The following is a 27,753-nucleotide window of genomic DNA, read 5'->3' as shown; positions in this document are numbered from 1 at the left end:
GGGAGGACAATGGCAGCTTGGGTAGGATAGTGGTGGTGGAGACAAAGAGGAGTGGACAATCAGAGAACACGGGTCAATTAGAGGGGCTCCGTGATACCCAGTGTGGGAATGAGACAGAGGGAAGAAATGTCAGAGGTGGCCCCGAGGTCTTGGCTTGCGTGGCTGGGTGGACACCCTCTGCTGAGGTGGGGAGAGCTGCAGAGGTATTGGCTTTGGACATATTGAGGTTGACATTCTCAGTCTCCATAAGCATGGACGTCCCAGACTCAAAGGGACATTGAGTGGATATGGCACACGGTCAGGCCCTCTGCCAACGAGCAATCTGCTTCCATGATAGACCTGAACCTCAGAAAGCAGATGGACGTGGAACGATGGGAAGGCAAAGTGAACCTGGGAATTTAAGGATTCTTAGGGACAAAACGGAACAGCAAAAAATAGAAACAGTAATCGGAGGCAGTTGAAAATAACTTTTGTATCTGTGAAAAGACTACAGTAGCCAGGTTAGAGAGCTCTGTGTAGACCTGGGCTGTAGCTCAGTGGTAGAGTGCTTGCCTAGCACGCCTGAGGCACTGAGTTCTGTCCTCAGCATCACATTAAATAGTTGTGTCCATCTACAACTAAAAAACATTTTTTTAAAAGAGCTCTGTGTAGCCGGGGAAACTAGGGAGGCTCCTGCCCAGGCAGAATGCCCGTCCATGAGCCTGAGCATCCCATCACACCCCGTGGCAACTGTCTGGGTTGAGGAATAATTGTAAGTGCCTCAAAATACTCATGATGAACATGAAATTTTAAGAAACTAATGTATTTTTACTACAAAAATTATGATGCTATACATCAGCATCAAAACTAGAATAAAACATTGTTGAACCATTGAATGCAAATGAGGTGTCTCACCCTCGACCTAGGACGCATTGCTGAGGGATTGGTGCCGCATGGGAACAAAGGGGCGTGTGCTCCTGAGAGAGCTTGTGCATTGTGCAGGTGGCCCCGAGACCAGCTGGGGTTTGGGAAAGAACACCCACACCTTAGAACCTGTGCAACCAGAAAGAGAACCAACCAGAACAATAGTGATCATAATTAAAAACCCTTGTGTAGGAAATCATTGAATTCCTAGTGAAGGAAACATGCCGTGGTGCCTGTAGGAGCTCACCGTGGGACACAAGTAGGAGCTCACCGTGGGGCACAAGTAGGCACTCACCGTGGGGCAGGAAGGCCAAGGGGGCAGCCTGAGGCTGAGGCAGAGGGTGGTGGCTGAGCTCGGGCAGGTGGGTGCAGGCTTTGCCTGAGTGCTGTGACACTATGAGGAGCGCTCACGGGTGCTATGCTGGTTCCTCTTGCTAAAAGGTCCAGAAGACCCATGCTCTGTGGATGCCTCTGAGGCTGAATCTGTGGCCAGACAGGAGCGCGAGAGAGGCTGCGAGGCCACAGGTGACGAGCCACATTCCCTTGTCGTGCCTGGGGCAGCTGCACTGCTGAACAGGTATAGAACTGAATCAGTGGAGGACCGTGCTCCTGACCGGTGCTCCTCTCACAGGACAGACACAGAGACACAGCTATGGGTCACCTACGCATCAACTGGAATGTACTTTACAAAGCAGCACCCTGGCTGTACTTCAGCAGCAACACATCCATTTGGGGACAGTGTTTTGTAGGGGAAGGTGTGTGGGTGCTGCAGGCTGAGTACCTCCAGGTGCTCCAAGAAGAAGCACCTGGACTCTGTTCCTGGCACTGGCTTGTCACTTTTATTTTAGGGTTTCTTGTAAGAGTGGGTGTTATTTAAAATCGCTGTTGTTTAGGACCTAGTTGAAGTTGTCCTATCACCAGGGTGGGGACAGGGCTTTGCAGATGTGACCCTCATGGTTGGTGCAGTCCAGTCCAGCTCCTTGGCCATCCAGGAACAGCACGAGCCACTTTCTTCCTATAAAATTAAAATAATACCCAGAATCAGGTTGAAGCTCTTAGGAAGGCAGCAGGGAGAAATACTGAAGGCGTTCACACAACACTAACGTCACCTGGAGAAAGCGTTCCATCTCTTTATCAGTCGCATTTCATAGTCTCACAACTTCTTTGTTCTCCTTTTGGTTTTGCCACGAGTGGAGAAACCAACACTGTAAAATGGGAAGTTCACCCGAGGCCAGCCGAGCTGCAGGAGAACAAGGGGAAGCGACTTTCCAGCCGCCTTCGCGGTGCCTGCAACGCCCCACTCTCCTGAGCAAGACTCGCGCCTCACAGGCTGGGCCCCTCACTTTTTCTTCTGTGAAGACATGTTGGAAACACAGAGAAAGACTTAGGTGGAGAAAAAGGTGTGTTCTTAATAAAGTGAAAGATAAGGGGATGGGCGGCCTGTGCTTTGTCTCCCGCATCAGCTAAGCTTCCTGCAGCACGGGGTGAATCACACGCTGGCGGAACAGGGTGGCCACGTGCGTGCTCTGTAAGTGAACCAGGAGTGGGCTGAGGAATGGACCTGGCTGTGAGAGAGAACGTCCTCCCAAACCAGATGCCGCCTCCCTGCAGGAGCCGCCCTGGAACATGACCTGGGGTGTGACATGGAAGGTGGCTCACGTCTGACGTATGGCCCGTGGGTCCTCCCTGATGGGACCGGGTGGGGCCTAGTCTGCATGAGCAGGTGACAGCAAGGTGACGAGCGCGACTTCCTCTGCATTCTTAATGGAAATCGCTATGAACAAGCTGCACCCCGTCCAGAGGGGACAAATCTGGGGACTTAGGTGACACTATGTGCAGTCTCCACAACCCTTGTCCTCCAAATAGAAGGCGTGTGTTTCAGGAAAATCCTTGACTTGCGGAGGGGAGGCCCGAGAGAAGACTGGAGCAGCTTATTGGAGAGAGGCGCATCGGGAAGGAAGCATGGGCAGCAAGGAGGAGAGTGCCCACAGGCAGCCAGCACCCAAGCTCGCAGGGAGGCAGGTGCTGGGCAGCAGGCAGGTTGCACAGACGCCAGGGAGCACGGACGTCCTCAGCCTGCAGCTCACGGTGCGAGTCACCATCCTGAAGGAAAGGGATAGAGGCACGATTTTCTCAACATCTAGTGTGACCACACCAGCGGATCCCAAGAGATGGTTTGGAAAAGGATGCTGCAGAGGGAAGAAGCAAGCACGCCGGGAGATAAAGAAAGGAAACATCTCCGACGGCAGCCTCCCAAGAGTCAGCCCTCATTCAGGCGGGAGAGGATCACGCACTCAGGTTAACATGCGTGGCATCTCGTGCACAGCATGAAACAAAACATTGGCAATGACCGCATGCCCGCGTGAGTGCGCCCTGCGCTCCTGCTCGCACATCTCACCACTCAATCTCTGCCACCTGTGAGGACCCTGATTTCCACTCACAAGATGGAGAAAGGATGGCGCCGGTGCCCACAGCCTCTCCAGGCAGCAGAGTTAGTGAGTGGCAGAACTAGGCCTCAGGCCCCCTCGGTGCTCCCCAGCTTTTACACACGGTGTAACCTTAATGGAAAGTGGAACCGTTACAGTTATGTCTCTGGCTGCTCAGCCTCCAGGAAAGACATGGATTCGACATGGACGTCCATCTAAATGAAACCATGAGGCATTAGAGGAACGTGACTGAGGAGCCGAGGCCCTGTCCCCACATCACAGGGATGCAGACTTGATGGTCATCCTCAGTGAGCATCTAGCACAGAAAGTGAAGGACAGCGTGTCTGCAAAGGACACAGCCGGATTGACGGGAAAGCCACCCTGGCAGATTGACCTCACTATACCAGTGGGCAGGTTGGGCAGGAAGACAGATCTGCCACTCACCCAGTTTGGACACACATCAGATCGCTGGCATTCTTGATCTAGTGGGCCGAGGGGCAGCCTGAGAATAAGGAGCAGTGAGTCCTCTTGGCTTTGTGGTTAGCCCTGTGACCTTGAGTAGTGGCTCACACTCTCCTAGGTTCGGGTTTCCTCCGTGGAGGGCCTGCCAGTGTACAGGGAAATCAGAGTTTTAAAATTACAAAAATAGAGTCTCTGGAGCAAAACCCGTAAACGAGGATAATGACAACCGAAGAACGGCTCTGCACTGACACAGGCCTGGCCTGCAGCTGCAGCCGCGCAGAGCATTGGGACATCCTGAGGGGCTGCAGCCCCTGCCACCATCTGTGACGTGAGTGGCCCTCTTGGGTTTGGGCTTCTCTCAAGAGAGGTGGACTTGCCGCTCAGCAGGTGGCCGACTTTGGTGCCCTGCCACCCAATGGAAAGAGCTCTATATTAAGTAAATGACCCCGAGAGTTTGGTAGGCCAGTTGCTAAAAGTGGCATGGCCATATCCGAGCCTCAAGCAACTGCCCTTGCCCTCTGCTGACTTCCGGATGATCCCAAACGAGAACTGGCCCGAGGATCCACCAACGCTGCTTGGAGGTTCGCGCTCTGCCACGAGGAGGAGGGAGATTCTCCAGCTTGCAGAGTGAAACGGTTGCTCCTGGCCAACACCACCGCCGTTTCTGACCCAGGGAAATGCTTTCTCTGCTCCGCCAGGCCTTCTCTAAGTTCTATGGGATACTGTTAGTAAGTACCCTCGCTGTTGTTAAGAGCACCGAGGCTTGGTTTTTAGGGTGGTTTTTATGAGGGTTCTCCCTTCTCTTTGGAAGCCAGATGGGCAGGTCAGCAGCAGGCACGTTTGCACAGCCGTGGATGGCCTGGAGACCTTTCACTTCTCGCTCTTTTCTCTTCCTAAACAGAAGGAAGGAATAGGAATGCCTTACGCACTGTCCGTGCTCATTCTCTTCCTGCCTGGTGTGGGTTCAAGACTGTTCTACTCTGTTTTTCTTGGCGTTTTGACTTGCAGAGTTTCCTGACTGCCCAGCATCTGTTTTCTGTCCCATGCTACGTGGCCTTTTCCCCTGAGCCTGCTGCATGCTGTCTCTGTCACACATTGGGGACAGCTGGTCCTGGGGCTCAGGCCGCCCGGTGGCCTTCCCCATCATTTGTTTCTGGGCGTGTTTTTGGTAAGGGCAGTTTGGTCTGTGTGTTTCTGGGGCAGAAGGCAGGAGGAGGGCTCTTTGCCTCTTTCCTTCTCGCCGGTCTCTGGCTCAGTTGCCTTCTCCTTCTCTCTCTTGGTGACCACTTTCATCTCTGTGCTCTGCCTTCCCTGTGACCTCCGGTGCCAGGAGGGGTCGTGGCCCACGGAAGGTGCAGGTGTTGCCCAAGGACCCTCCCTCCCTTCCTGCTGCCCCTCTGGGAAGGTGTCTGATTTAATCAGTCCCTGCCCCCCTGTCCTTCTTGCCCCAGCCCTGGGGCTCTATCCTGTTTCTAGTCCTGGGTCAGAGGAGGAGGGCATCCATCAGCCCCTGCCCAGCATCCACCGTGAACAGGAGCCAGGAGCCTGGCCCATCAGCTTCCTCTAGCTCCTGCGAGCCTCATCTTCTTGTTTCCTTTTCCCTGTTCTATTGCATGTAACATGGAGAAATAGGTTAACTGCAGGGATGTCTGCAAAATGCTTGGCACTCTTATAACTTGCCTTTGCCTCAAACCCACCGAGCTCCCAATCTTCTGATGATAAGATGCTGGGATAAGGTCCTCAGAAAATGATACGCACCTGGTGGCTTGTGACGGTCATGGGATACTGTTAGTAAGGGGTACTAGTCAGCAAGTACCGCAGAGCCCAGAGACGTGGGGCACAGCAGGTGCAGTCAGGAAGAGCACCTTGTGGGAGAAAGGCCAGGCGGGGGCCACGGGGAGGGGGCGCCAGACACATGTGACACTGCAGAAGACAGAGGTTGGTTGGGCTGGGATGCTCTTCTGGTGATCTTCACCCTGGATCAGCTTGGGCAGAGATGGAACCAGGAAATGGGACGTTCGTAGAGCAGGTGGGTCACAAGGGGAAGAGGGAAGAAGGGCTGGGTAGGGACAACAGAGGGAGAGAGGAGCCCAGGAGCTCAGACAGTGCCTGACGGCCCCCAGGAAGGCCGGACCTGTTCATTTCCAGGCCGTCAGAGTTGCCCAGGAGGAGGGAGCAGCCTCAGAGAGGCCCGGCCCCCGGAATGAGCTGGCAATACCTTGGTCTTCTAGAAAAAAATAGAGGCTTCTGTTTCACTGTTGCCTTTGAAAATCCTCAAGAACATGTGGCACCAACTGTGTGCTATTGGTCACCACAGATGATGCATTCAGTTTGGGACTAGATTCACCAGTTATTTAAAGTTTTTTTTAATGTTCTTATTAAGCTGTGTCATTAAGATGTGTGTGACCATAATGAGCTCCAGAGACATCTGTCCATGGCAAGTACAATCAGTGACTTCCCTGAAAAGATGAGGACAGATCTCCGACTCCAACCCAATCACATGGTGCTAATATTCAACCAGTGGCCATTAGAGCTGAGAAAGTTGCTGGTGTAGGCAGTTATGTCCACTTTGTGCCCAGGAAGCAGGCTTTCCTGATGGGTGACTTGCTTGGTCCCTCAGGTGGTGGTAAAGCTAGGGTGCTGCAGGCAGCTGAGCTTCAGAGTGAAGTGCATCCCCCACCCCAGAGTGACCGTGTTCCTCATCTGCAGAGGGGAGGCCAGAGCTGGAGAAGCTGAGCCCGCGTGTCCGAGAATGCTCAAGACCGCGGTGGGTCTTCTTTAGCCGACAACCACTCTCAAGAATCTCAGGCACAGTGGGAAGATGTCTGTGGCCTTTGAGGCACAATTCCTGCAGCTGCAGTCATGGGAGTGTGGGATTCAGACAGATGTTGGACAGAGATGCGGCCTGCCCTCGCTGCTGGCCTATCACACTTCTGTGCCGGCTCGCGGGCTAGCATGCTCTGTGCTGGGGACCCAGCAGTCCAGGAATGGAAAGTTGTAGTCGGTTGCTCCCTTATTCTGGACAGGACCATCTGGCACTTTTCCAGGGGAGGCCTGTGTGTGAACAGCCACAGGAGGAGGAGCCCATTGCTTGGGGGTTTGCACTAGGCTATTGCACCTGCCGTGTTGGGGTGCCTGCTTCGAGGGTGTGATGTCCATCTGCAGGAAAATCTAAGCCCTGCATGCTGGAAGCAACTGAGTCTGTGAGCTGTCCTGGGAATTTTAGAAATTGGCATGAAAATTTCAACACCGCTCTTCTCTTGCTATTCTTATTTAGAGATCCATTCAAGTAAACACTGCGTGTGCACCATGGGCATTTTTAAAGCTCTACCTGTCTCTGATCGGGAGATACCACACACGCACACATCCATGCAGGTGCAGTCTGGGGTCCTCCAACAGAGGTCACTCCCAGGAAGTTTCAGGAGGACCCTGATGGACATTCTCCATCCCAGGTGCCCAGCTGAGCTTCCACATCAGTTCAGACACAAGTTCTGTTTCAGGGACGGGAACAGGCCTGTTCTGCTGGACGAGGAAAGACAGGCACAGGGCATCAGGAAAGAAAGCTTTCCCTGGGAATGATGGTTCCAGGATAGTACCCTCATGTGCTTAGACGTGGACCACCACGTCAGGAGTGAGGGGCACACAGCAGGGTCACCTTGGGTGGACGTCCATCTGGCCAGACAGCAGTGGTTGTTTTCACAGCAGCTATTTAGAGATGTCATGGGAGAAAAGGTCAAGTATAATTTCATTCAGCAGAACCGGTTAGCCCTGCATCCTGACCTTGTCTGCAGGGAAGGGTACCTCAGCAGACACCCGTCTCAGGAAATGTAGGTCACTTAGAAGAAACCACGAGGGTTAGAATTCAGCCAGAGCAAGTGGCCCCCTCCTATACCAGGCAGCTGTGTTTTTCAGAAATAGATGTGGTTCCTGGCCCTCAGGTATAGAGACCATTTTTCCTCCAAGGGTGTCCTCAGCCTGGGCAGCAGCTGACTGTGAATGTGTCTGGCAGACTCAGCCGTCACCCCAAGATCAAGACGCAGGTTGTGCCGTCACCGATGGAGATGTGCTGTCACATGCTCTTGTGTGGGCACCAGGGCTGCAAACCAGCCTGCACAAGCGTGCTTCCCTGAGCAGGGGCAGGCAGGCAGAGGAAGAGGCAGGCAGGCTCTGCACCCACGCTGGTTGGCAGCACCCTGCCCAGGGTGTGAGGCTCTGCGGGGCTGGTCCTAAGAGGCAGCTGGAGCACAGCACATGCAGCGTCCCATGCACCTGGGGCTGGCCTCATGTGCAGCAGCAGGTACAGAACTGTGGGCCCACACTCGTCCCTGCTGAGTCCTGTGGCTTTGCCTATCTCCAGCTCCAGCTCTGGGCAGCCCTCTGAATCCCAGGTGGCTCTTTACTCTGGGTTTCTTGTGGCCATGACTTCCTGGGCCTCAGGGTGTGTGTGCACATGTGCATGTCTATATATGCATGTGAATGTGTGTGCAGGTGTGTGTGTGCAGGTGTGCACTCTCTTCTGCCTGTCATTGGGGATGCTGGCACAGGTCCTGGGCTCCTAGTATACCGGGACCCCTGCTGCTGCTGGCCCATCCCCTCCTGCCCTTTTGGTCCCCACCCTTCTCTCCCCAATTGTGACAAATGAACCCTAAGTTCTCCTCCCAGAACAGCCTGTCACCCCAGCAAACTCAGCTGGGATCTCTGGACCTCAGGTCCTCCATCGGGAGAGGATTTGGGGCAGGGCTGCAGTGACAGGAATCACACGTTAGTTAGGGCACAGCAGATGCCAAGGTGAGCGGAACACACAGCCCTGCTCAGGAGGCCAGCTGCACACTTGTGTCCACTTGGCCTCTCACACCTCAGTGTCCCTGTCTGTGAGATGGAACGAGAGCTGTGCCTCTCTCCCAAGAACCAGGAGGGTCATGTGCAGTCAGAAGGAGCCTGGCACAGGGCGAAGTCCTGTGTGTCAGGCCGTCCGCTAGGTGGGCATCGTCAGCAGCTTCAGCCTCCAGACCACCATTTTGTTACTCACTAGCGCTGGGTAATTGGCCAACCGGGTTTTTAATGTGAAGTCAATCCTCCAGGATTAATGTGTATTGTAAACAATGGGGCTTCATCTACAAATAACTATGATTAACACCATTTTACTCTAATAAATAATAAATTCATTTGGGGAATAGACATCTAAATAAGTGCAGTTTCTAGAGCTTTGAACTCTTCTTCCAAACTTCAGAAATTCATCCATGGTCAGCAGATGTCTGTTGTGGTGCTTGGCCCCACTGACCTAGAGCATGCTGGGGATGACGTGCAGTGGAAGGTAAGAGGATTTAGAGCCAGAAGACCAGATTCTGTGCCCCCATCGGCCTCTTGCTGACAGCCTAGTGAAGGTCAGCTGGCCTCTCTGAGGCTCCATCCCCCTCCCGCCTGCCCCCTCCTCAGGTGTGAACCACACTCATTTCTACCTCCCTGGCTACACGCTGTAAACTGTAAGGCCTGCGTGAATGTCCTTACCTGTCAGGAGAGGCATGTCCTGTCCAGGGATTTCTTATCTGAGATAAATAAGAATCAAAGGCAGAAACCTAAGTTTTTAAAATTTATTTTGCACTTAAGTAAAAAAAAAAAGCCACAAGTGGAGAAGGGCGTGTGGCTGGATGGGGAGACGGTTCCTGTGGCCCGTGACTTGCGGGCGTCTGGAAGGGTCAGCTGTATAAGGACCTGGTTCCATAGAGGGATGGGGAGGCACATCCACAGGCATAAAAGGTGTTCTGAAAGTAAAGACAGAGCAGGCTCTGAGCAGCAGAGGACTTGGAGCTCCTGGAGTAGAGCCAGGGCTGGAAGGGGAGGGACACGGGCCAGGAGGTGGCCCAGCTGGTGGCAGGAAGGGGGACACACTGCAGGGCCTTGCTGTGCCCCTTGCACAGCTGTGCGGCTGGTGTGAGCATGGTCCCCGCACCTACATGGGAAGCTGCTTTGTTTGCCCAGAGTCAGAGCCACATCTTGGCACCAACTTTAAAAGTGAGTCATGGACTGAGGGTATAGCTCAGTTGGTAGGGTGCTTGCCTTGCATGCTCAGGCCCTGGGTTCAATCCCCAGCACCACAACACACACACACACACACACTCACACACACACACACACACACACACACACACACACAAAGTGACTTGTGTCCTCGGAAGGATTTTAATATCAGAAATATTTAAATGGTCAGTCTCCACCAATGATCTACAACCACACTTACTTCTTGAGTGGTTAGATTCTTGTTTTAAAATAACTGAGTCTTATAGGAACTGTAAGCATAATCAGAAGAAGAGGGTTTAGTAGCCACCTTAGATCTGCTTCAGGTGCATGACTTCAAAAGCCCTTGGCTAAGCCAGTCTTGTTCTATTATGCTATTTCCTCTGCCTCCTCCTGCCCCCATGCCCATCCCCACAGCCCCAGATTTTGAGGCAAGTCCTAGCCATACTATAATTTTAAGAATTTAATTTAAAATTTAATTTTGGGGCAATCCAGAAACAACCTCCCTCCTCATTTTCAGGGTAAAAACAACAGCATTAACACCCATCCAGGCTGGTCATCAGGCCTAAGATGATCGGGAGCGCTCCACGGAGGGGTCTTCTCCTCCATGTTCCCGTGACCACATGCTCTAGTTTCTCGGTTCAGGCAGGCCGACTTGCTGTGTTTCAGCCTACTCTTTCCTGTGGATGCTAAGTCCAGGACTATCTGCACTACATTGTGGTGGTGCAAAAGCAGTCGGTGTTCAGTAGAAACTGTTCTTTGAATTCTGAATATGAGTCTCTTTGGGGTTGGAAATCAGTGGTCCAACCCTCCTGTGATGCTGAGCTCAGCAGCTGCGGCTCCCAGGTAGCTGACGATCACCCCACAGTGAGCTGCGTTGAGAGCAGGTGAGGTGCAGTCAGTGTATCGGCAGCTTCCCGTGATTTCGACTGATGGAGGTCACCCAAGATCTAGCTCCCTAAGTTGGGAATACCTGTACCAAGTGGCTCTGCCTCCTGGTGGAAAACCAGGTCCTTCTGGTCCTCTGGGAGGCATCACATGTTGACTGCCCACCTCTCAGGACTGGCCAACCTCCACTGGGGCCTGCCACCCTCGTGCTCTGGCTGTGACTAGCCATGGCCACGTGGAATCCACCCAGGCCACAGGAGCCCAGTATGTGGGTGACAGGAGTTCCCCTGGTGAGCTAAGCAGTGTGGAAGCCCAGGCTTCCTGCAGAGCCACAGCGAAAGTCTCCCGAGTGCTGGACGGCGCTTCCCATCTCCCTGGTTGATTTCCAAGACTGGAAGAGCACAAGGGAAACACTTGAGTTCATAACTCTCGACCTTTGCCGCACAGGGAACCGTGTTTGGCATCCAAGGAACACACGGGTGTCAACCAAAAGCAGTTTGCATCTGGCCAAGGCAGGATGCAGACTCTCAGAGCAACACCCACCCCCACACCCGTGAGCGCTGAAGATAGGAAGCAAGTGACCAGGGAGCTCAGCAGGGCACCCAGAAGGCTCTGGGCCCCACCCCACAGGGGCCTCAGGCTAGGACACGGGGACTAGGCGTGCACCCGGGACAGAGTGGCCTGGGTTGAAGTTCTATGTGGGCTGAGGTGAGATCCTCCTGTGGATGCCTCCAATGACAGAGGGACGTGCTGGGTGACGAGGCCCCTGAAGGAGCACAGTGGCAAGAGTGGGTTCCATGCTCAGATTCTCCGCCAGCTTCGGGAGAGCACAGCAGGGCTGTTTCTAAACTTCAGAGTCTGTGCTGGAGCCTGGGCCTGGAGCCCTGGACCTCTCCCCTGAGAGCAGGTAAACTCCCTGAGCAGGGCTGGCTGATTGCTCTGTCACTACAATGCCAGCTCCTGACCTGTAGTCACGTGACCTCGTGACGACCTCCTGACGACCTGGTGACCTCGGAGCAGCAGGTGGAGCCCAGAAAGGGGAGACCTAACAGCCCAGAGGGAACTGTGGGGTCAGCCCTCAGGCCAATAGGCTGCCGGGGACCTGGGACAATGGGGAAGGAGAAAGCACCCCTGGAGTTCAAATCTGACCCTAAAACCAAACAGGAAAAGAAGTCAGATTAGGAAAGCCTGGAGGAGTCCTCAGAGGCAGACCCGCAAAGAAGACATGCGTCACGGCTGAAAGGACAGGAGCCCTCTCTAGGTCTCCGTGCCTCTGGTGGGCCAGCCCCTCCTGGGGGAGGCACCCAGCAGCCTGCCCTGGGGAAGGGGGTGCAGAGGCTCCCCCCCCCCACCTTCTGTCCCTTCAGGGCCCTATTTATTGCCTGGGGGACATGGGCAGGGCTGCTGACTAATGGAGGCAGGTGAGGCCGAGAGGGAGGCTCAATCAGGATGAAAGGGCAGCTGGGGAAGGACGGGGGAGCAAGGGGTGGGGCTGGGGGCTGGGAGACCCCTCTTCCTCTTCCGTGCTGTTTTCTTTCAAACAAAAGCTGGCGCCCACAGGCCACACCACACTTCTCTGGTGCCAGGGGGCATGCAGAGGGCCCAGCAGGGCACAGGAAGAGGCCAGGGAAGCCCAGCCCCTCTCCACAGTGCTCTCGGCACCTCACTTTCTGAGCATCCCTGAGGGTGTGAGGTATTTTGTAGAAAGACGGGTTTCAAGCATTTTCTTTGTACTCACCAGGCCTGTTTCTGGCTCACATCCCACGTCTTTGAAGTAGGAGTTCTTATTTCCATAAGTAGCTTCTGAGTGCGCTCCTAGATTTCCTATTCCATGTTTCCTCATTCCCAAATCCTCTCCTCACCCCCTCTGTCCAAACACATCAGTCACTGCTCTGATGGCTCTCCTGCCTGCTGGGCTGTCTGTCCTGCCCTCTTCAGACAGACCCACCCCCACGAGGACCCTCCCCCCTGCCCTGATGGGCAGTCCTGCTAATTATCACCATCCATGAGAAAATGCAGCTATTTCCCAGCTAGGGCCTCCCATCCTCCTGGCTTGGGCTGTCTGTGGCCAGGCAGTGGACGCTGCCTAGTGCCCCCTGCCATGTCCAAAACTCCTCTGTACCCAAGGTCAGAGACTCCTTCAAAGAGAAGCCTTCCTGTTACTCCCTGGACACGTTATGTGGCTTTCTTATTTGACAGTAACTTATTTGCCAACGTGGATAACTACAGAGGTCTCTGGTGGGAGGATCCCACTTTTCCTGTTTTCAGTCTCTGGGGTCTGAGAGCACTGGTCAGAGAGACACCAAGAGTTCTGCCGGAACCCTCTCCCCAGGGTGCAGGTCTTGCGTGGCCTTGGCTATCTTTGAGGCGGGGCCTTTGGAGCCTTCACCGAGGACCAAGGACTGAGGCTTGACTCTGTGTTAATCTCATGGTCACTCTCAGCACAAGCACGTTAGGTCTGCCTGGCCAACTGAAGCCGGCTCAGCAGCAGATGGCAAGGGCCTGGAGCATGGCTCGTTGAGTCAGCTGAGTCCAGGGTTTGCAAACCCTGCTGCTGCTTAGCCCTGGGGACTGTCTCCCAGCCAGACAGCAGCTGGCACCGTCAGCTCTGGCCAGACACTCTGGAGTTGCTCGAGGGCCCAGAGACCCCCCACCCAGGGTCAGGGCCTCAGTCACATCCCCCAGAGTACTCATGGGGTGCTCAGGCAGCGCAGTCTCCTACAGCCTGGTCTCTGGGCTCCTCCTCTTCACAACTGCTGCTGAAGGAGCACTGTGGGGTGGTGTGTCTCCTCAGCACAGAGAACTCCAGATCTGCAGCCTGCTCCCGGCCCTGAAGGTGTGTGCCTGTGGAGGCTGGAGGCCGGGAATGCAGGAGGTGGAGGAGGAGCCCTTTGTCAGCGCTCACGTGTGTCCCAGGGCGTGGGCACTGCAGTGCCGGGAGCTGTCCTGTAGGTGTGCAGCCAGCTGGGGGAGGCCGTGGGAAGGAGATGGCAGCTCTGGGAAGGGGCACCGGTGCCCACCTGGGTCTGCAGCAGCGCTGCTCCACACCCACACCAGTCCAGGTTAAAGCCAGCACTGGGGAGGGCGGGGGCCACCACCACTGTGGAGGCAGACCAAGATGGCTTTCGAGGGGCAATGTCTGAAAAAGGCAGGGATTATCCACCCCCTCCATGTGCAGGGGCACAGGCTTCCCTGGGGGAAAGGGGACCGTGGCGATCTCAGGTTCCACGTTCAACAAGACTGCATGGTGCAGCTCAGGTGGCCTCTCTCCCAGAAAAGGAGCATGGTGGCCTTGCTGTAGAGCCAGCAGTAAAATGTGAGACTCAGGGTGGGAACGTAGAAACCCGAGTAAGATATGCCACCGTAGACAAGAGAAGTCCCGGGGCCCAAAGGGAGCCGCCTCCTGCCTGCCTGGCTCCTGCTCAGAGGGACACCCAGGACACCAGGAGAGCGAGTCTCCCGCTGCTGAGCTTGGTCACCCTGTTGCCTGGCGTTCCTCTGCTGGACGGCTGTTCTCTGCGGCTTCCTGATCTTCCCTGAGCTGTGTGCTGGACTTCTTTTCTCCCACAACATCCTCAACCCCCACGTACCTGCCAGCAGGTGCTTCCTGGTAACTGCTGATTCTTTAATCTCCACCGAAACGTGTTAACAGTTTTTCTTGGTGTTTGTGAGTGTTTTTCTGGACTACAGGCACACGCTTGTCCTCGATCCTAGCAGGGGCTGGCAGGACAGAGAATCCCGGGCTCCTCACTGCCCGCAGAGGCTATGAACGGTGACTGTGCCACACCCGATTCCTCCCTGGGCTGAGGTCTGCTGCTGTGAGGTAGAGCCCTGCTGCACTCTGGTCCCTGGCTCCAGCTGGCCTATGGGCTGGTGTCCAGCTCGGCTGCGGGCTTCCACTTCTGCCTTCTTCTTTCCATCTGGTGTAACCACGTAAGAGGCCTTTTATTTTGAATCCTATTTAGATATAAAATGTCTCTTTAGTGATGTCAGAGATGTTCCTGACCTTGCTTTTAGTTCAAGGTCATTTAGCTCTAGGTCATGTCCATGATGAAACTCCCACAGTGACCTCCTCCTCAGCCAGCCCCGTGGTTTCACTCGCTCCCTCTCCCCTCCTAGGCCTCCTTCTCCCTGTCCTCTCCTTGTCCCTACAGGCTCCCTGTCCCCTCCTGGGCCCTACAGGCTCCCTGTCCCCTCCTGGGTCCTCTGGACTCCCTATTTTCCTTGGCCCTGCCTGCTCCCTGTCTCCTCCTGGGCCTTACAGGATCCCTGTCCCCTCCTGGGCCCTATGGACTCCCTGTCCTCCTTGACCCTTTGGGCTCCCTGTCCTCTTTGGCCCTAGATGCTCCCTCTCCCCTCCTTGGCCCTCCTTGCTTCCTGTCCCCTCCTGGGCCCTACAGGTTCCGTCCCCTCCTGGGTCCTGTGGACTCCCAGTCCTTCTTGGCCCTATGAGTTCCCTGTCCTCTTTGGCCCTAACTATCCCTTGTCCCCTCCTGGGTCCCCTCTGCCCCTGTCCCCTCTTCTGCATTCCAGGTGGCCACACTGAGCACCTCTTCAGGTATGTGGGGCAGAGAACCACACTGCCCTCTGAGACCTACCCTGGCAGCATCCCACACATGCCCGCAGGATCGGTGGCCCATCAGGGACAGTGACAGAGCTCCCGGCGTGGGAGGAAGGCTGGGCACTCTGGGGGCCGGCTCTGCCTGAACCTGGATGGGACAATCAGTGTCTTCCAGGGTCAGGGGTTTTGACCAATGACAAATTTACCCACTGGATGGCTTCTCTTGGCTCCACTCACTGGGAATCATGTTCACTTGACATGGGGATCCTGGCCACCACAGGGCTTTTATTCCATTCCAGTCGTGGTTACCAATACCTCCAACGCTCCACAGCCTCGTGTCGGTCACAGATGGCTAAGAAGGTGGACAGGGTTTGCAGAGGCAGAAGGCTGAGAGCTGATACAGGCCAGAAGTCACCGTGGGCGGTCAGATGGGGTCACCAGCGCTGGAGAAGTGGCTAGAGATGTGCAGCTTGTTCATGCTGCAGTACTTGCTCCAGGTGGGCGACACAAGGCGGGATTTGCAAGTACACTGAGTCCGACAGGGGACAGAGCTGAGGCGAAGCCCTGCAGACAGGGTGGGATTGCTTCCCTGTCAGCAGACCCTGGGGCATGTTCAGAAGGCCTGGCAGGATGTGGGCTGGTGTGTGCTGTTGCAGCTCTCCGTGCGGTTCCTTCACGTGTCTCAGGCAAGGACTTGCACCATTGGGTGGTCTGATGTGTCTGATATGCCCGCAAGCCTGGTTTCCCGGATACGGGGTGATGTGTCCCTGCATCCATGGGCTTCCGACTGTTTGTTAAGTGCACAGGTGATCATTTTTAATTAGCAGGATTAATTTAACACTTTGTGTGTCTTATGATTGTGCTGTGCAGCTGGGAGTCGTACTGAGTAAGTTCTGTATGTCCAACATCTGGTGGTTGTCTGTTTCCCCGAAAAGTTACCAAGTCATTCGGCCTTAGGACTTACACTAAAAACGGAGCAGCTCAGGGCCACTTCTACTTTATAAAATGGAGGACATGTCTCATGGCTATACATACCCGAAGAACTATTGTTCTACACACCTTGGAGTCACTCAGGGCAGGCTCAGCCAGAGAAGTGCCATTCTTATCACCATGGAGTCACCTAGGGCAGGCGCAGCCGGAGAGCTGCTGTCCTACACACCATGGAGTCACTAGAGCAGGCGCAGCCTGAGGACTGCTGATCCACACACCATGGAGTCACCAGGGCAGGCACAGCCTGAGAGCTACTGTTCTACACACCATGGAGTCACCAGGGCAGGGACAGCCTGAGGACTATTGTTCTACACACATGGACACACTACGGCAGGCACAGCCTGAGGACTGCTGTTCCACACACCATGGAGTCACCAGGGCAGGGGCAGCCTGAGGACTGCTGTTCTGCACACCATGGAGTCACCAGGGCAGGCACAGCCTGAGGACTGCTGTACTCCACACCATGGAGTCACTAGGGCAGGCACAGCTTGAGGACAGCTGTTCCACACACCATGGAGTCACCAGGGCAGACACAGCCTGAGGACTGCTGTCCTACACACCATGGAGTCACTCAAGGCAGGCACAGCCTGAGGACTGCTGTTCCACACACCATGGAGTCACTCAGGGCAGGCACAACTGAGGACTGCTGTTCTGTACACCATGGAGTCACTCAGGGCAGGCACAGCCTGAGGACTGCTGTCCTACACACCATGGAGTCACCAGGGCAGGGGCAGCCTGAAGACTGCTGTTCTGTACACCATGGAGTCACTCAGGGCAGGCACAGCCTGAGGACTGCTGTCCTACACACCATGGAGTCACTCAGGGCAGGCACAGCCTGAGGACTGCTGTTCTGTACACCATGTAGTCACTAGGGCAGGCACAGCCTGAAAAATGCTGTTCGGCACACCATGGAGTCACCAGGGCAGGCACAGCCTGAGGACTGCTGTTCAAAACACGATGGAGTCACTAGGGCAGGCACAGCCTGAGGACTGCTGTTCTACACACCATGGAGTCACTCAGGGCAGGCACAGCCTGAGGACTGCTGTTCTACACACCATGGAGTGACTCATGGTCCGGCACAGTCTGAGGACTGCAGTTCTACACACCATGGAGTCACTAACACAGGCACAGCCTGAGGACTGCTGTCCTACACACCATGGAGTCACTAGGGCAGGCACAGCCTGAGGACTGCTGTTCTACACACCATGGAGTCACCAGGGCAGGCACAGCCTGAGGACTGCTGTTCCACACACCATGGAGTCACTCAGGGCAGGCACAGCCTGAGGACTGCTGTTCTACACACCATGGAGTCACTCAGGGCAGGCACAGTCTGAGGACTGCTGTTCTACACACCATGGAGTCACTAGGGCAGGCACAGCCTGAGGACTGCTGTCCTACACTCCATGGAGTCACTAGGGCAGGAACAGCCTCAGAGCTGCTGTTCTGCACACCATGGAGTCACTCACGGCAGGCACAGCCTGAGGACTGCTGTTCTGCACACCATGGAGTCGTTCAGGGCAGGCACAGCCTGAGGACCGCAGTTCTACACACCATGGAGTCACTAACGCAGGCACAGCCTGAGGACTGCTGTTCTACACACCATGGGGTCACTCAGGACAGGCACAGCCTGAGGACTGCTGTTCTACACACCATGGAGTCACCAGGGCAGGCACAGCCTGAGGACTGCTGTTCTACACACCATGGAGTCACTCAGGGCAGGCACAGCCTGAGGACTGCTGTTCTGCACACCATGGAGTCGTTCAGGGCAGGCACAGCCTGAGGACCGCAGTTCTACACACCATGGAGTCACTAACGCAGGCACAGCCTGAGGACTGCTGTTCTACACACCATGGAGTCACCAGGACAGGCACAGCCTGAGGACTGCTGTCCTACACTCCATGGAGTCACTAGGGCAGACACAGCCTGAGGACTGCTGTTCTACACACCATGGAGTCACCAGGGCAGGCACAGCCTGAGGACTGCTGTTTTACACACCATGGAGTCCCTGAGGCAGGCACAGCCTGAGGACTGCTGTTCTACACACCATGGAGTCACTCAGGGCAGGAACAGCCTGAGGACTGCTGTTTTACACACCATGGAGTCCCTGAGGCAGGCACAGCCTGAGGACTGCTGTTCTACACACCATGGAGTCACTCAGGGCAGGAACAGCCTGAGGATTGTTGTTCTAAACACCATGGAGTCACTCAGGGCAGGCACAGCCTGAGGACTGCTGTTCTACACACCATGGAGTCACCAGGGCAGGAACAGCCTGAGAACGGCTTTGCTACACACCATTGAGTCACCAGGGCAGGCACAGCCTGAGGAGTGTTGTTCTACACACCATGGAGTCACTAGGGTAGGCACAGCCTGAGAACTGCTGTTCTACACAGCATGGAGTCACCAGGGCAGCCACAGCCTGAGGACTGCTGTTCTACACACCATAGTCACCAGGGCAGGCACAGCCTGAGGACTGCTGTTCCACACACCATGGAGTCACTCAGGGCAGGCACAGCCTGAGGACTGCTGTTCCACACACCATGGAGTCACTCAGGGCAGGCACAGCCTGAGGACTGCTGTTCCACACACCATGGAGTCACTCAGGGCAGGTACAGCCTGAGGACTGCTGTTCTATACACCATGGAGTCACCAGGGCAGGCACAGCCTGAGGACTGCTGTTCTACACAACATGGAGTCACTAGGGCAGGCACAGCCTGAGGACTGCTGTTCTACACACCATGGAGTCACTCAGGGCAGGCACAGCCTGAGGACTGGTGTTCCACACACCATGGAGTCACTCAGGGCAGACACAGCCTGAGGACTGCTGTTCTCCACACCATGGAGTCACTCAGGGCAGGTACAGCCCGAGGACTGCTGTTCTACACACCATGGAGTCACTAGGGTAGGCACAACCTGAGGACTGCTGTTCTACACACCATGGAGTCACTAGGGCAGGCACAGCCTGAGGACTGCTGTTCTACACACCATGGAGTCACCAGGGCAGGCACAGCCTGAGAACTGCTGTTCCACACACCATGGAGTCACTAGGGCAGGCACAGCCTGAGGACTGCTGTTCTACACACCTTGGAGTCACTAGGGTAGGCACAACCTGAGGACTGCTGTTCTACACACCATGGAGTCACTCAGGGCAGGTACAGCCTGAAAACTGCTGTTCTACACACCATGGAGTCACTAGGGCAGGCACAGCCTGAGGACTGCTGTTCTACACACCATGGAGTCACCAGGGCAGGTGCAGCCTGAGGACTGCTGTTCTACACACCATGGAGTCACTCAGGGCAGGCACAGCCTGAGGACTGCTGTTCTACACACCATGGAGTCACCAGGGCAGGCACAGCCTGAGGACTGCTGTCCTACACACCATGGAGTCACCAGGGCAGGCGCAGCCTGAGGACTGCTGTTCTACACACCATGGAGTCACTCAGGGCAGGCACAGCCTGAGGACTGTTGTTCTATACACCATGGAGTCACTAGGGTAGGCACAGCCTGAGGACTGCTGTCCTACACACCATGGAGACACCAGGGCAGGCACAGCCTGAGGACTGCTGTTCTACACACCATGGAGTCACTAGGACAGGCACAGCCTGAGGACTGCTGTTCTATACACCATGGAGTCACTAGGGCAGGAGCAGCCTGAGGACTGCTGTTCTACACACCATGGAGTCACTAGGACAGGCACAGCCTGAGGACTGCTGTTCTATACACCATGGAGTCACTAGGGCAGGAGCAGCCTGAGGACTGCTGTTCTACACACCATGGAGTCACTAGGGCAGGCACAGCCTGAGGACTGCTGTTCTACACACCATGGAGTCACTAGGGCAGGCACAGCCTGAGGACTGCTGTTCTATACACCATGGAGTCACTAGGGCAGGCACAGCCTGAGGACTGCTGTTCTATACACCATGGAGTCACTAGGGCAGGAGCAGCCTGAGGACTGCTGTTCTACACACCATGGAGTCACTAGGGCAGGCACAGCCTGAGGACTGCTGTTCTACACACCATGGAGTCACTAGGGCAGGCACAGCCTGAGGACTGCTGTTCTACACACCATGGAGTCACTAGGACAGGCACAGCCTGAGGACTGCTGTTCTATACACCATGGAGTCACTAGGGCAGGCACAGTCTGAGGACTGCTGTTCTACACACCATGGAGTCACTAGGACAGGCACAGCCTGAGGACTGCTGTTCTATACACCATGGAGTCACTAGGGCAGGAGCAGCCTGAGGACTGCTGTTCTACACACCATGGAGTCACTAGGGCAGGCACAGCCTGAGGACTGCTGTCCTACACACCATGGAGTCACTCAGGGCAGGGACAGCCTGAGGACTGCTGTTCTACACACCATGGAGTCACTAGGGCAGGCACAGCCTGAGGACTGCTGTTCTATACACCATGGAGTCACTAGGGTAGGCACAACCTGAGGAGGCTGTTCTACACACCATGGAGTCACTAGGGCAGGCACAGCCTGAGGACTGCTGTTCTACACACCATGGAGTCACTAGGGCAGGCACAGCCTGAGGACTGCTGTTCTACACACCATGGAGTCACCAGGGCAGGTGCAGCCTGAGGACTGCTGTCCTACACACCATGGAGTCACTCAGGGCAGGCACAGCCTGAGGACTGCTGTTCTACACACCATGGAGTCACCAGGGCAGGCACAGCCTGAGGACTGCTGTCCTACACACCATGGAGTCACCAGGGCAGGCGCAGCCTGAGGACTGCTGTTCTACACACCATGGAGTCACTCAGGGCAGGTACAGCCTGAGAACTGCTGTTCTGCACACCATGGAGTCACCAGGGCAGGCACAGCCTGAGGACTGCTGTACTCCACACCATGGAGTCACTAGGGCAGGCACAGCTTGAGGAGAGCTGTTCCACACACCATGGAGTCACCAGGGCAGACACAGCCTGAGGACTGCTGATCCACACACCATGGAGTCACCAGGGCAGGCACAGCCTGAGAGCTACTGTTCTACACACCATGGAGTCACCAGGGCAGGGACAGCCTGAGGACTATTGTTCTACACACATGGACACACTACGGCAGGCACAGCCTGAGGACTGCTGTTCCACACACCATGGAGTCACCAGGGCAGGGGCAGCCTGAGGACTGCTGTTCTGCACACCATGGAGTCACCAGGGCAGGCACAGCCTGAGGACTGCTGTACTCCACACCATGGAGTCACTAGGGCAGGCACAGCTTGAGGACAGCTGTTCCACACACCATGGAGTCACCAGGGCAGACACAGCCTGAGGACTGCTGTCCTACACACCATGGAGTCACTCAAGGCAGGCACAGCCTGAGGACTGCTGTTCCACACACCATGGAGTCACTCAGGGCAGGCACAACTGAGGACTGCTGTTCTGTACACCATGGAGTCACTCAGGGCAGGCACAGCCTGAGGACTGCTGTCCTACACACCATGGAGTCACCAGGGCAGGGGCAGCCTGAAGACTGCTGTTCTGTACACCATGGAGTCACTCAGGGCAGGCACAGCCTGAGGACTGCTGTCCTACACACCATGGAGTCACTCAGGGCAGGCACAGCCTGAGGACTGCTGTTCTGTACACCATGTAGTCACTAGGGCAGGCACAGCCTGAAAAATGCTGTTCGGCACACCATGGAGTCACCAGGGCAGGCACAGCCTGAGGACTGCTGTTCAAAACACGATGGAGTCACTAGGGCAGGCACAGCCTGAGGACTGCTGTTCTACACACCATGGAGTCACTCAGGGCAGGCACAGCCTGAGGACTGCTGTTCTACACACCATGGAGTGACTCATGGTCCGGCACAGTCTGAGGACTGCAGTTCTACACACCATGGAGTCACTAACACAGGCACAGCCTGAGGACTGCTGTCCTACACACCATGGAGTCACTAGGGCAGGCACAGCCTGAGGACTGCTGTTCTACACACCATGGAGTCACCAGGACAGGCACAGCCTGAGGACTGCTGTCCTACACTCCATGGAGTCACTAGGGCAGGAACAGCCTCAGAGCTGCTGTTCTGCACACCATGGAGTCACTCACGGCAGGCACAGCCTGAGGACTGCTGTTCTGCACACCATGGAGTCGTTCAGGGCAGGCACAGCCTGAGGACCGCAGTTCTACACACCATGGAGTCACTAACGCAGGCACAGCCTGAGGACTGCTGTTCTACACACCATGGGGTCACTCAGGACAGGCACAGCCTGAGGACTGCTGTTCTACACACCATGGAGTCACCAGGGCAGGCACAGCCTGAGGACTGCTGTTCTACACACCATGGAGTCACTCAGGGCAGGCACAGCCTGAGGACTGCTGTTCTGCACACCATGGAGTCGTTCAGGGCAGGCACAGCCTGAGGACCGCAGTTCTACACACCATGGAGTCACTAACGCAGGCACAGCCTGAGGACTGCTGTTCTACACACCATGGAGTCACCAGGACAGGCACAGCCTGAGGACTGCTGTCCTACACTCCATGGAGTCACTAGGGCAGACACAGCCTGAGGACTGCTGTTCTACACACCATGGAGTCACCAGGGCAGGCACAGCCTGAGGACTGCTGTTTTACACACCATGGAGTCCCTGAGGCAGGCACAGCCTGAGGACTGCTGTTCTACACACCATGGAGTCACTCAGGGCAGGAACAGCCTGAGGACTGCTGTTTTACACACCATGGAGTCCCTGAGGCAGGCACAGCCTGAGGACTGCTGTTCTACACACCATGGAGTCACTCAGGGCAGGAACAGCCTGAGGATTGTTGTTCTAAACACCATGGAGTCACTCAGGGCAGGCACAGCCTGAGGACTGCTGTTCTACACACCATGGAGTCACCAGGGCAGGAACAGCCTGAGAACGGCTTTGCTACACACCATTGAGTCACCAGGGCAGGCACAGCCTGAGGAGTGTTGTTCTACACACCATGGAGTCACTAGGGTAGGCACAGCCTGAGAACTGCTGTTCTACACAGCATGGAGTCACCAGGGCAGCCACAGCCTGAGGACTGCTGTTCTACACACCATAGTCACCAGGGCAGGCACAGCCTGAGGACTGCTGTTCCACACACCATGGAGTCACTCAGGGCAGGCACAGCCTGAGGACTGCTGTTCCACACACCATGGAGTCACTCAGGGCAGGTACAGCCTGAGGACTGCTGTTCTATACACCATGGAGTCACCAGGGCAGGCACAGCCTGAGGACTGCTGTTCTACACAACATGGAGTCACTAGGGCAGGCACAGCCTGAGGACTGCTGTTCTACACACCATGGAGTCACTCAGGGCAGGCACAGCCTGAGGACTGGTGTTCCACACACCATGGAGTCACTCAGGGCAGACACAGCCTGAGGACTGCTGTTCTCCACACCATGGAGTCACTCAGGGCAGGTGCAGCCCGAGGACTGCTGTTCTACACACCATGGAGTCACTAGGGTAGGCACAACCTGAGGACTGCTGTTCTACACACCATGGAGTCACTAGGGCAGGCACAGCCTGAGGACTGCTGTTCTACACACCATGGAGTCACCAGGGCAGGCACAGCCTGAGAACTGCTGTTCCACACACCATGGAGTCACTAGGGCAGGCACAGCCTGAGGACTGCTGTTCTACACACCTTGGAGTCACTAGGGTAGGCACAACCTGAGGACTGCTGTTCTACACACCATGGAGTCACTCAGGGCAGGTACAGCCTGAAAACTGCTGTTCTACACACCATGGAGTCACTAGGGCAGGCACAGCCTGAGGACTGCTGTTCTACACACCATGGAGTCACCAGGGCAGGTGCAGCCTGAGGACTGCTGTTCTACACACCATGGAGTCACTCAGGGCAGGCACAGCCTGAGGACTGCTGTTCTACACACCATGGAGTCACCAGGGCAGGCACAGCCTGAGGACTGCTGTCCTACACACCATGGAGTCACCAGGGCAGGCGCAGCCTGAGGACTGCTGTTCTACACACCATGGAGTCACTCAGGGCAGGTACAGCCTGAGAACTGCTGTTCTACACACCATGGAGTCACTAGGGCAGGCACAGCCTGAGGACTGCTGTTCTATACACCATGGAGTCACTAGGGTAGGCACAACCTGAGGAGGCTGTTCTACACACCATGGAGTCACTAGGGCAGGCACAGCCTGAGGACTGCTGTTCTACACACCATGGAGTCACTAGGGCAGGCACAGCCTGAGGACTGCTGTTCTACACACCATGGAGTCACCAGGGCAGGTGCAGCCTGAGGACTGCTGTCCTACACACCATGGAGTCACTCAGGGCAGGCACAGCCTGAGGACTGCTGTTCTACACACCATGGAGTCACCAGGGCAGGCACAGCCTGAGGACTGCTGTCCTACACACCATGGAGTCACCAGGGCAGGCGCAGCCTGAGGACTGCTGTTCTACACACCATGGAGTCACTCAGGGCAGGTACAGCCTGAGAACTGCTGTTCTACACACCATGGAGTCACTAGGGAAGGCACAGCCTGAGGACTGCTGTTCTATACACCATGGAGTCACTAGGGTAGGCACAACCTGAGGAGGCTGTTCTACACACCATGGAGTCACTAGGGCAGGCACAGCCTGAGGACTGCTGTCCTACACACCATGGAGTCACTCAGGGCAGGCACAGCCTGAGGACTGCTGTTCTGCACACCATGGAGTCACTCAGGACAGGCACAGCCTGAGGACTGCTGTCCTACACACCATGGAGTCACTCAGGGCAGGCACAGCCTGAGGACTGCTGTCCTACACACCATGGAGTCACTAGGGCAGGCACAACCTGAGGACTGCTGTTCTACACACCATGGAGTCACTAGGGCAGGCACAGCCTGAGGACTGCTGTTCTATACACCATGGAGTCACTAGGGTAGGCACAACCTGAGGACTACTGTTCTACACACCATGGAGTCACTAGGGCAGGCACAGCCTGAGGACTGCTGTTCTACACACCATGGAGTCACTAAGGCAGGCACAGCCTGAGGACTGCTGTCCTACACACCATGGAGTCACTCAGGGCAGGCACAGCCTGAGGACTGCTGTTCTACACACCATGGAGTCACTAAGGCAGGCACAGCCTGAGGACTGCTGTCCTACACACCATGGAGTCACTCAGGGCAGGCACAGCCTGAGGACTGCTGTTCTACACACCATGGAGTCACTAGGGCAGGCACAGCCTGAGGACTGCTGTTCCACACACCATGGAGTCACTCAGGGCAGGCACAGCCTGAGGACTGCTGTTCTGTACACCATGGAGTCACTAGGGCAGGCACAGCCTGAGGACTGCTGTTCTACACACCATGGAGTCACCAGGGCAGGCACAGCCTGAGGACTGCTGTTCTACACACCATGGAGTCACCAGGGCAGGCACAGCCTGAGGACTGCTGTTCTACACACCATGGAGTCACTAGGGTAGGCACAACCTGAGGACTGCTGTTCTACACACCATGGAGTCACTAAGGCAGGCACAGCCTGAGGACTGCTGTCCTACACACCATGGAGTCACTCAGGACAGTCACAGCCTGAGGACTGCTGTCCTACACACCATGGAGTCACTCAGGGCAGGGGCAGCCTGAGGACTGCTGTTCTACACACCATGGAGTCACTAAGGCAGGCACAGCCTGAGGACTGCTGTTCTACACACCATGGAGTCACTAGGGCAGGCACAGCCTGAGGACCGCTGTTCCACACACCATGGATTCACTCAGGGCAGGCACAGCCTGAGTACTGCTGTTCTACACACCATGGAGTCACACAGGACAGGCACAGCCTGAGGACTGCTGTTCTACACACCATGGAGTCACTAGGGCAGGCACAGCCTGAGGACTGCTGTTCTGCACACCATGGAGTCACTCAGGGCAGGCGCAGCCTGAGGACTGCTGTTCTACACACCATGGAGTCACTAGGGCAGGCACAGCCTGAGGACTGCTGTCCTACACACCATGGAGTCACTCAGGGCAGGGGCAGCCTGAGGACTGCTGTTCTACACACCATGGAGTCACTAGGGCAGGCACAGCCTGAGGACTGCTGTTCTACACACCATGGAGTCACTAGGGCAGGCACAGCCTGAGGACCGCTGTTCCACACACCATGGAGTCACTCAGGGCAGGCACAGCCTGAGTACTGCTGTTCTACACACCATGGAGTCACACAGGACAGGCGCAGCCTGAGGACTGCTGTTCTACACACTATGGAGTCACTAGGGTAGGCACAGCCTGAGGACTGCTGTTCTACACACTATGGAGTCACTAGGGTAGGCACAGCCTGAGGACTGCTGTTCTACACACCATGGAGTCACTAGGGCAGGCACAGCCTGAGGACTGCTGTCCTACACACCATGGAGTCACTCAGGGCAGGCACAGCCTGAGGACTGCTGTTCTACACACTATGGAGTCACTAGGGCAGGCACAGCCTGAGGACTGCTGTTCTACACACTATGGAGTCACTAGGGTAGGCACAACCTGAGGACTGCTGTCCTACACACCATGGAGTCACTCAGGGCAGGCACAGCCTGAGTACTGCTGTTCTACACACCATGGAGTCACTAGGGCAGGCACAGCCTGAGGACTGCTGTTCTACACACCATGGAGTCACTCAGGGCAGGCACAGCCTGAGGACTGCTGTTCTACACACCATGGAGTCACACAGGACAGGCGCAGCCTGAGGACTGCTGTTCTACACACTATGGAGTCACTAGGGTAGGCACAACCTGAGTACTGCTGTTCTACACACTATGGAGTCACTAGGGCAGGCACAGCCTGAGGACTGCTGTTCTACACACTATGGAGTCACTAGGGTAGGCACAACCTGAGGACTGCTGTTCTACACACTATGGAGTCACTAGGGTAGGTACAGCCTGAGGACTGCTGTTCTACACACTATGGAGTCACTAGGGTAGGCACAACCTGAGGACTGCTGTTCTACACACTATGGAGTCACTAGGGTAGGCACAGCCTGAGGACTGCTGTTCTATACACCATGGAGTCACTAAGGCAGGCACAGCCTGAGGACTGCTGTTCTACACACCATGGAGTCACTAGGGCAGGCACAGCCTGAGGACTGCTGTTCTACACACCATGGAGTCACTAAGGCAGGCACAGCCTGAGGACTGCTGTTCTACACACCATGGAGTCACTAGGGCAGGCACAGCCTGAGGACTGCTGTTCTACACATCATGGAGTCACCAGGGCAGGCACAGCCTGAGGACTGCTGTTCTACACACCATGGAGTCACCAGGGCAGGCACAGCCTGTGGACTGCTGTTCTACACACCATGGAGTCACTAGGGCAGGCACAGCCTGAGGACTGCTGTTCTACACATCATGGAGTCACCAGGGCAGGCACAGCCTGAGGACTGCTGTTCTACACACCATGGAGTCACTAGGGCAGGCACAGCCTGAGGACTGCTGTTCTATACACCATGGAGTCACTAAGGCAGGCACAGCCTGAGGACTGCTGTTCTACACACCATGGAGTCACTCAGGGCAGGCACAGCCTGAGGACTGCTGTTCTATACACCATGG

General features: G+C 55.8%; 1 protein-coding gene and 1 long non-coding RNA gene across 6 annotated transcripts in view; one reads left to right on the top strand and one right to left on the bottom strand.

The window, feature by feature from the left end:
- The window catches only part of RPS6KA2 (ribosomal protein S6 kinase A2), a gene marked incomplete at its 5' end in the record, with an annotated part of 317,911 nt that overhangs the window by 111,183 nt on the left and 178,975 nt on the right, over positions 1-27,753 (top strand). The window contains one exon of one of the 2 annotated variants that reach the window (XM_081296229.1): positions 4,335-4,519. The exons of the other annotated variant lie outside the window; for it this stretch is intronic. Coding sequence (XP_081152355.1) covers positions 4,469-4,519 — 51 coding nt within the window. Of the gene's footprint in view, positions 1-4,334; positions 4,520-27,753 lie in introns of those variants that run through there. 2 annotated transcript variants of the gene reach the window in all.
- LOC308650236 lies at positions 633-4,150 on the bottom strand. Of its 4 annotated transcripts, none has more exons than XR_014022293.1 (4): positions 3,774-4,150; positions 3,302-3,544; positions 2,013-2,254; positions 633-1,918 (listed from the first exon to the last, which is right to left on the bottom strand). It is a non-coding gene; the product is annotated as an uncharacterized lncRNA (long non-coding RNA). The 4 variants fall into 4 exon arrangements; XR_014022294.1 differs by having other exon boundaries at positions 3,302-3,461; XR_014022295.1 differs by having other exon boundaries at positions 634-1,918; positions 3,345-3,544.

The sequence above is a fragment of the Spermophilus citellus genome, assembly GCF_964194105.1.
Source record: "Spermophilus citellus genome assembly, chromosome: 5".
Classification (NCBI taxonomy): Eukaryota; Metazoa; Chordata; class Mammalia; order Rodentia; family Sciuridae; genus Spermophilus; species Spermophilus citellus.
The sequence above is the reverse complement of the archived record's forward strand: the minus strand, read 5'-3'. Positions and strand labels throughout refer to the sequence as shown.